Raw genomic sequence first — 9313 nt, 5'->3', positions numbered from 1 at the left:
TCGTAAACATTATTGTTCAGCAGCTTAGCCAACATAGACATTTGATGGAAACCACCTGCATTAGAATTCTCCTCCTAAGGGAATGTTGGTCACAAACAATTGTGTTGACGTTTTGACATTTTTAGGTTGGATATACGCAGTGGCAGCAGCAACGAAAGCCAGTGCCTCCCACAACCAAAAAGTAAGTACATGTGAAGTGATTCTAACCTACTGCAGCGTAAATGGACTATAAATTAATATTTATAAACAAAACTGTATGAAAGAAACGACGGCATTAATGTACGTAGTATGATATTCACTATGCGACGTGAAACCTTTTCATATGGCCAACATTATCATTGTAAATTTAGCGTCATAGAGTAAGCTTTGTGTTATTACAATTTTGGTATTATAAAATGTCAAGTATAATTCCGTATAGATAATTTTGGAACGTAATATAAACGAGAATGGGTTGTTTACAAATTCATGGTACTAAACGCATAAAATATATTTTCCTGACCTTAATCATCAAATTAAATAATTACATATACTGTTTGTTTCAAAGTATTGTGCATCATACTGGGGGAAAATAACTGAAATACTTCAATTAATTGAGCTGTCTATATCATGGAAATTAAAATTATATTTCTTAAAATAAATGTTCAAGGTATTAAATTGTGATTAAGAAAAGGGTTGTTCTGGCATGTACTTCACTACGAAATTTTAATGTGAGAACTTTTATTTTTGTGTGTGGCCATTTATTACCTCAGACCTTCATATTCCTTGACTAATAATGGAATTACGGCTGTGTCCGAATTCGTCTGATGTATTTACTTTGACGACACCCATCGGCGATCATTAGATCCGCATAGGCTGCTATGTCGCATCGCCGCCTCGACAGAGTGTGTGCATCAGTGCACGCTAATATAACATGCCTCGAGTATAGTGTAGTGCAATGATACAAACGGCCGGCATAGCTAATTTATCGACTGTCGCCCGAGTGGCCATCGACTAGAGTTGTTTATTTCTATTAAATGTGGTATGTTAATAACTGGGCAATTATAAAGCTAAGGTAACACAGGGCGCTATGCTCGCTATGTTCGCGACGTTCGCAATGGGAGTAAAATATAGCCAGCTGCATCTCGGGTGTCACTGGCTACACAAAGCTGTGTTCGCAATGTTTGCTATGTTGGCGACGTCGCCAGGTGTTTGGTTCTCGGCTATTTTTCTAAAAAAAAATCTCTGACTTCGCGCATGCACAGATAAACAAAAACATCTGTTTTCGCGCGAAATTGTGCTGGCTGTACTGTGTTTTCTTTTTATGAAATTTAGTTTTTCTCAGTACTGTGCTTTAAATAGACAAGTCGATGGAAAAGTTAAAAGCAAGATACGGAAATATCCATGTTTATGAAATAAATCTATGAAAGATTGACGCCAACCGCCGGTGCTCCCTCTGGTCCGCAAAGGTCGTTATGCCACAGCAACACTGGCTCCGAAGTGCGACGAACACGCCCGAGCGCGATCTTCACAAAGTGTAAGAAAGTGCACCGCAACGAACGCCGCGACGACGACAGCGCCAGGCCGGGTGTGGCAATGCGCCTAATTAAACACTTGATTATTTTGTAATTAAAACAACCAAATTAATAACAATTTAAAAGAAGGGTTCATGTAAGGGTAATTATGTCTAATTGTCTTATAAGCATATGTTGTGTAATTTGTTTCTAAGTCCAAAACTGGTCGGGTCGGTTTTCCCGCGTTCCACGCGTTTAGGCGCGAGGCCGCCGGGCGGTCTCGCGCTCAGTCTTGAACTCGGGCTCCCAGGGGTCGGACGCTCCGCGAACGTCGGGCCAGCACTGCTAGTTTCTCTTCAACATTTCAGCAATAGTGTAAGTTTCTACAAACCTTTCATTTAGCTCGGCGCCGACCCCACTTAAGTCGCACGATACTTCGTGCGACACTTGACTTAATATTTAATTTCCGTTAGGGATTTTGTTTTAACGTAATACGTAAGGCCATGTCCAGTTTAAGGACCGCGTAATATTGGCACGCAGTTTTAGGCTCCAGTAGCCAATTAATTGTTACCGTCGAGAATCTTGTGAAAGATTGAATAACTTTCATATTGTAACTTTCTTCATGCTTTAGTGTAATTGGTAACGTGTGTTTTAAGTGACTATCTTGCCACGCATTGAGACTTTACGCGTACGTCGCTCACTGACGTGACTGCATAACTTTTCGAGTCTTTAGTTTTGTCGCAGGCTAGACTGCAAACCACCCTAATCACAGGGACTCCGCTATTCGTTAACTTTGCTGTATAATTTGTTGCATCCGCAACTCCGTGACTGTATGTTAAATCTTACTCAGAGACACGTAGCCACAGCTTCAACCCGTCGATCCACTTTGCAATCTATCCTGGTCGCGCATATTATTCGCCGGCGTTACGTGTGTCACAGCGGTACGACAACGGACGCGGCCAGTAAAAGGACCATCCAGTGTATCGACGTTGAATAAAGTGCAGTGTTCTGATAATCTGTTCATTAATTATTTTTAAGGCGTCCTGGGTGGCCTAAACAGCCCAGGTAATTTCTGAACGTAATTTTCAAACTCCGAGACGCATTCCTGCCTGCATCCACGAGGCCGAACCCCCGTTAAAAACCCTGAGATATTTCACATTATTAATAATAAATTTAAAAGCTAAAGACAGGCAGCGGGAGTGGCGTCAAGATTATAAGAAACAGTATATGCAGGACAATGCCTGGGATATGATTCCAAAGGAATGCTATCAAACTGAATTGAATTTATCCTGAAATAATCCATAAATTTGGTTTCGTCCTTACTAGCAACTGCTTCATCAAATGATGAAATTCTTCAAATTATTTTCATTTTAAATCAAATTAAAAAAAAAACATTAATTTTATGTTAACATCCTGTGAGAGCCTGTAGAATATTATCATTGTTGGAATCATCACTTGAATCCCATGGCATGCATATCTCCGACATCGCGAACTAGATAATCCTGTCTGGCCACCTGGCGCAGCGAACATCGCGAACATAGCGTAGCTTTCTTTGTGGCCTCGGCTTAAGTCAGTATTTTATTTCTGGTAACAGACATGGATTAAAATTTAACTAATTTTGACTTAAAGTGAATATGCTCAAAACATGACCTAATCTACTGCTCCTTTTGGTGCGGGAATCCGGTTTCTAGTGGTGCGTGGCGACTAGGAACTCGGCCAGTTCGACATCAACCATCACAGGGGCTAGTTGCGTTTTACACCGTGGGGTCCCTCAGCATTTGTTCATCACTGACTATGTTTTATGCAGTAGTGTAAGTTTTTAAATCTTCGTTCATCGGCACCGTGGCTAGCCCCTTACCTTAATCATCTGTGCCCACAGGAGGGATGTTCTTTGTAATATGTTATTCTATATTCGCAGTCTGGACGCGTGATGTGTTTCAGACTTCACGTAACTGGCTCCAGTCTCCAAGAAGTTTAACAGTTTCGCCCGCATGGGACCACCACTTTAGGTAGTCAGTGTAAGTCTCCTTTCGCACTATCCAGTTTTTTTGCCATCCAGTTCCTGGATGTCAAAAAAAAACCTGATAGTGTGAAAGGAGCCTTACTAACTTTACCTTCATTTAATACGTCTTGAGAAGTTTGAGGGCCACCCTTTTAGCCCACGTGGAATTTACCAAATTTTTATTAAAATATTGCCCATCTTGTTAAAACAGTTAATTCTATAATGTTTCCCTTTGGCTTTTGTGACCTTCGGTTTCGCGCCATCCGCCACAGACGCCAGCAGCGTGGTTACATATTTCCGTTCCGGGCGACTTCCGTCGCATCCACGTGATTAACTCGTACGAAATGCCATACAACGAGAGCTAAGAAAAATGAGTAGACACCGAGGCGGTGGGATCGTTTCCCTCGTCCCCGCCGGCTCCGGGGGTGCGCGCGCCTGGCCTCGGGCCTGCCCCGCGCCGAGGGAGGCCGCCCGGTCGCGGCTGTGCCGTCGAGGCGCGCGACGCCCGCCTCGTTGCGTGGCGGAGCAATTGCCTTATTGATCCCGGCGCCGTGCGGTGGCGCGTGACCCAGTTGACATGCTCCTCGTCGCTGGCCAGGGGACGAGCGAGCTGTCGAGCGTGTTTCCTTTTCACCGGCAAGCCTCCTGAGCGCTCGGTACTCTCTGGCCCTTTGTCTCGGCTTCCAATATTCATTAGGGGGGGAGGGGGCAGGGGGAAGGAGGGTATAACCTCATCCTCCCCCCCCCCTACCCCACCGTACAGAAATCTTAAAAAATCTATCATTCCCGCCAACAAAAGGAAAGAATCTGAAAGCAAACAGCGGGCGAAGTGGTTTTATTTCGTTCCCCATCCCCTCTACGGAAATGAAATTCCTTGTACGCACCTTGAGATATGGGAAGGATAATCAAAGGGTTTTTAGGTTGGATGAAGTAACTCCCATTTCGAAATGTTGCCAATTAATGTCCCCTTTAAAAAAGCTATATTAACGATTTTTTTTGCGTGTTGAAATGCTATTATAAAAAGTTAATATATTTTTTGCAAAAAAAAAATTTAACCTACTTCAAAGGTTAAGTGTGGCCTGTAGTATGTTATTTTTTGATGTTTCTTCAGGTGCCTTCCCATAGGACCGCCACATTGAAATCACGATAAACTGCTACATGTATTTTGTTATCGTCCTTGCCTGATGTTCGTGCGACATGGGATTGTAGGTCTGCGGGTCGAATTAAAGAATGTCGGGGCGTACAAAGAGCCAGTTCACAAAAACCTGAAGAACTTATAAAGAATGAATGACCGTCTCAAGAAGTATAGAGCCCGGGGAAGGCGAAAACTGTGGACTATATATAACTTCTTTAGTTCGAATCTGAAGGTATAGACAAATACTCTGAACGAACAAAAAATCCGTATTATGATTAAAGTTTTCTGTCAATCGCTGGGACAGATTTTTTTCCTCTATTGAAGAGATAATATGTTACCTCCGCGAAAATTCGGCGTATGTTACTAGACGTGCTGGTTATTTTACTTCGAACCATCGAAATAATATTTGAATTATACATTTTGTTGTGTGAATTAATCAGTAAATTCAAGGGACCAACTAGATTTTCATTTCAACCCTGATTCGAAAGACATAAGTTCGGTTTAGATGGGTATCACATTATTACTAGAAGTATATCCTGTTGAGCGCCGAATCGCAACATCTGACCTATGACGCAGGCACGAAATCAGAAACGTTCACAGCACACACTGCTGCCGACGGCGAAACTGGCTGACGTAGCATGTCCTCAAAACGTTCACGTCACAGAGCATAATCGGAGGAACGGCAGAAACGAACACAAACTGCACAAACCAGGTACGTTTAAATACATATATATTAGCACTATAAATACTTGTCAGGTGCTAGGTTCCTTTTCTTGACTGTATCCCTGATCTAACACTGGAAGAAACAAGAGTTTTGGGACAGTGTTCGTGGTGTCTTTGTGTACGTCTGTTTTCGGTTTGTGTGTATGTTATTCCATCTGTAAGCGCCCTGGCGCCTTCCTGTACAAAGCAAATAAAAGCATTTGAAATTCAATTCAATTCAAATACTTGTCAGAGAAACGAAATAAGACAATAACGAGCCATTTAATGGTTATCAAGGTAAAAAAATCTTGAAAAAAAGGGGCTTGTCTGTAAAGTCGGTTTACGGACGATAATTTTACGTAATAACGTCATAAGAAAACATTGATGAAAAATTGCATAATTTTTAATTTTCAAATATTATTTACAGTTTTTGCAAAATTAATTTAAATAATTTGTTTAAATATAATCACAAACAATTAGTTGAAAAGCCCGCCTTAACCTGTTTGATATTATAGAAGATTTTCTCGCACGGTGGTTGGCCGATTCTTGCACGCTCGGCTCAGGCGGAACGTGACAATTTTTCGTGTTTGCAGCCGGCGTTCATCGATTTATAAGACGTTATCACGTCAAAAAAGAAAGAAAATTTAAAAAGAAAAATTAGGCTAACCGTCTAAACAAAGAAGTTACATAAATAAACAACGAAGTAGGAAGACTGAAATGACAGCAGAAGACTTGTGGACGTTAAAAATCTTAAACAAACGGTTAAAATTAGAAGAAAAACTAAACAGTAAACGTCAACTAGCATCTAAACCTATTAAGCACAACGCACAGTGAAACCAAACAAGATTGCCAGGAAAAAAAACATGACTTCACGTAGTTTAGCAATGTAATGGCTTCAGCATGGCTACAATGCATGACCTACGAGACGGTTGCCAAGTTGTTGGAAGTACACTCCGTAGTAATCATGGAAGTTCCGCCGTCTATTGTATTTTCTGGTTCACCGTGTGACGTAAACCCTGCGTTATATCTGACGAGCAACCGCTGTCGTTGACTTCGTGTGAATTGTTTACATGTTAAACTGCAGAGTTGTTTATCTAGCGAGACGGAGAGCAGAGTTAGCTCCGCGCGGCGGTGGAAGCGAGCGGCGCGGCGTCTGTGGCGAGGGTCGTCGCTCGCGCCGGCCCCAATCGATAGCCCGCGGCGGGCGGGGCGGCGTCGTGCCTCGGCGCGGCATTCCGCCGCGTGGTCGCGGGGCGGCGCCATGCCGCCGTGCTGCTCGCTGCAGGCCAGCAAGCTGCCGCCCGAGCAGCGGCGCTGGCGTCGCGCCCACGGCCTGCAGCTGCCGCTGCACCCGCAGCAGGTGGCCGGCTGGCTGCTGCTGCTCGGCCTGGCCGCCGCCGCCCACCTCGTGCTGCTGCCGGGGGCCGGCCCCGCGCTGCGCCCGCCCCTGCAGTGGGGCCTCGCCGCCCTGCTCGTCGCACACCTGGCCGCCCACCTCACCGCGCTGCTCACCGACCCCGCCGACCCGGCCCTGCGCGCCGACCCCGCCCCCGACCCCGCCCCCGAGTTCGACCGCTCCAAGCACGCGCACGTGATCGAGGACGGCCGCTGCCACCTGTGCAACATCCGCACCGCCGGCCCGCGCACCAAGCACTGCGGCGTCTGCAACAAGTGCGTGGCGCGCTTCGACCACCACTGCAAGTGGCTCAACCACTGCGTGGGCGGCCGCAACTACGCGTCCTTCGCCGCGTGCGTCGTGTCGGCGCTGGCCGCCGCGCTGCTGGTCGCCGCCACGGCGGGGGTGCAGCTCGTCGCCTACCACGTCGACCCGGCGTGGCTGTCCTTCGACCCGCGCGGCAACTCCTCCGAGCCGGCGGCGGGCTGGGGACCGCCCCCGCCGCGGGGCCACGTCTTCCTCGCGGTGGCCGGCGTGGTCGGCGCGCTGTCGGCCGTCGCCGCGGGGCTGCTGCTGCACCTGTGCCTCTTCCACGTCTACATCGCCTTCCTGGGCGTCACCACGTACGAGTACATCCGGCGGTACCGCCAGCGCGCGGCCGACGCGGCGCGCGAGCCGTCCAGGTGCCGGCGGGACGAGGCGGGGTCCTCGGCGGGCGCGTGCTGTCCGCCGCTCATCAGCCACGCGGAGGGCCGCCCCAAGCCCGCCCCCGAGGAGCGCGGCAGCGACGCGGACCTGGTGAAGGGGGCGGCGGACCGCCGGCGCCGCGCGCGCGGCCGGAGCGCCGCCCTCAAGAGGTTCTGCTCGTGCTCGCTGCCGCCGCAGTCCTCGGGCCGCTCCAACCAGGTGCGCCCCGCGCAGGAGGTGGCCGTCGTGGTCTCGGAGGAGGCGCCGCCGCCCCTCGGGGAGGACGCCGCCGCCCGCGAGTCGTCGCTGCCCGCGCTCGCGCCGCCCTCCCGCCGCCGCCTGCGCAGCGTCGCCGAGCTGCGCGAGCTGCGCGAGACGCTGGCCCTGGTGCAGGCGCCGCACCGCAAGAGGAGCGCGCGCGCCAGGACGCCGGCGCTGTCGCCCATCCGCGAGTCGGGGCTGTCCAACCCGTCCGGGGGTTCCAGCCCCTCGTCGCCCGAGATCCCGCGCGTCGTCGAGTCCGTCTTCTGCGAGCCCGCCGCGCCGCACGCGCCGCAAGACGAGCCCGTGTTCGTGGTCCGCGGCCTGTGGCGGGGCGCGGCCTCGCCCTGACGGCAGTAGGTGAGGCTCCCCAGTGCTTGTCTCACAGCCTTGTGACACACCCCGCCAGCCCGCGGCGGGAACAGGGCGTCAGGGACAAGTCGAGGAATTCATTTGAAAGTCCACATTGACTGTAATTTGAGGGGAACATGTTAAGATTCAGTCTCTCATAGTCCAGACTATGAAAGCAATTTTTTTTAAATAGTTTTTTAGTGCTTAGTTAGTACACTATAAAATGGCATATGCAAGGTTCTGTTTGAAATATGCCAGATATGGGAATGGTAGAGACTTGATTTTCTTTATTATTATTTTTTTCAGAAAATTGCAAAAAAATGTGAATTATTTATTTCTAAAAAATTAGTCGGGAAAATTCGAAATTTTGGTCAGAGAAGGTTAGGGAAATGTTTTTACAGATTTGTGTGGGAATAATGTGAAACAAGATTGGTCCTGTAATTGTTCACGCACTTCTAAGTTATTCCCAACACTTATAGCTCCAAGATGGTTTGGTGAAAGGTTTAAGGGTCGAGTAGCGAGGGAGCTACTAGGGCGAATTCCTCACGCTCATGCCGATTGCCCGAACGCCTGTACAGTCACGCTCCAGGAAACTATGGCATTTGAACTGAGACCGTGTAATTTTACTGCACGCGACAAGCGAAAAAGTATAAAACTTGGGTATTCAAGGATTTTTGATGTTCTTTTCTTATAAACCTATTCTTACATTCTCGTTTTAGCAATTTGTATCACTCACGTAAATAAACCTTAGCGAACATTAAAGAAATTGACACGCATGTATCACGAGAAAAATTTATTAAAAGCTTTTTTAAGCCAGAGTCTTTCAGAAAAAAAATGTTCAGTAGTTGTCTAATGGGTGTATTTCTACAGCTCACCCGTTCCTTAGTGTGATAGGTAGGCAAGCCATTTTAGGAGAAATTTTAAGCATGTTGGGAACTGGAAGTTGTAAAAGCACTTAAATGTTCCTAAAACCACATTACGAGGTCACGATAGGGACACATTTCGTGCAGGAATCGAATTTCACGGTCTCTGTAAAAAAAAATGCGTCCAGTTAGTGTATTTCATCGTTTATTCTATGTCATGCCAACAAAGTATTTTCTATAAGCTATGCTAATTATTATCATGATTATACGGGTAAACATGTGAACCAAACTCTTTAATTACGTCAAATGATTTATATACTTTATATACTGTGGGCTGAAATTCCACCTTGCAGTCACTCTTTAAATGCTGTTTTTATTTTCGTAATGGTATGAACACAAAAAAGGTGCTGGAACGTAAAGGGATTA

The 9313-nt window shown here is 47.3% G+C and overlaps 2 protein-coding genes across 4 annotated transcripts in view; both read left to right on the top strand.

The window, feature by feature from the left end:
* Positions 1–39: 39 nt before the first annotated feature.
* Positions 40–9313, top strand: part of LOC134532669 (tRNA-dihydrouridine(16/17) synthase [NAD(P)(+)]-like) — a 77897-nt gene continuing 68623 nt past the window's right edge. The window contains exon 1 of one of the 3 annotated variants that reach the window (XM_063369355.1): positions 40–181. In XM_063369355.1, coding sequence (XP_063225425.1) covers positions 83–181 — 99 coding nt within the window. In that variant the 5' untranslated portion in view covers positions 40–82. The remainder of the gene's footprint in view (positions 182–9313) is intronic. The other 2 variants (XM_063369356.1, XM_063369357.1) reach the window with 2 other exon arrangements.
* On the top strand, positions 6591–8024 carry LOC134533347 (palmitoyltransferase ZDHHC1). Its single transcript, XM_063370867.1, has one exon. The coding sequence runs from the start codon at positions 6591–6593 to the stop codon at positions 8022–8024; it is 1434 nt and encodes a 477-aa protein (XP_063226937.1).

This window comes from Bacillus rossius, chromosome 6 (genome assembly GCF_032445375.1).
Source record: "Bacillus rossius redtenbacheri isolate Brsri chromosome 6, Brsri_v3, whole genome shotgun sequence".
Lineage (NCBI taxonomy): Eukaryota > Metazoa > Arthropoda > Insecta > Phasmatodea > Bacillidae > Bacillus > Bacillus rossius.
Note: the sequence above shows the minus strand (reverse complement) of the source record. Positions and strands in the feature narration are given on the sequence as shown.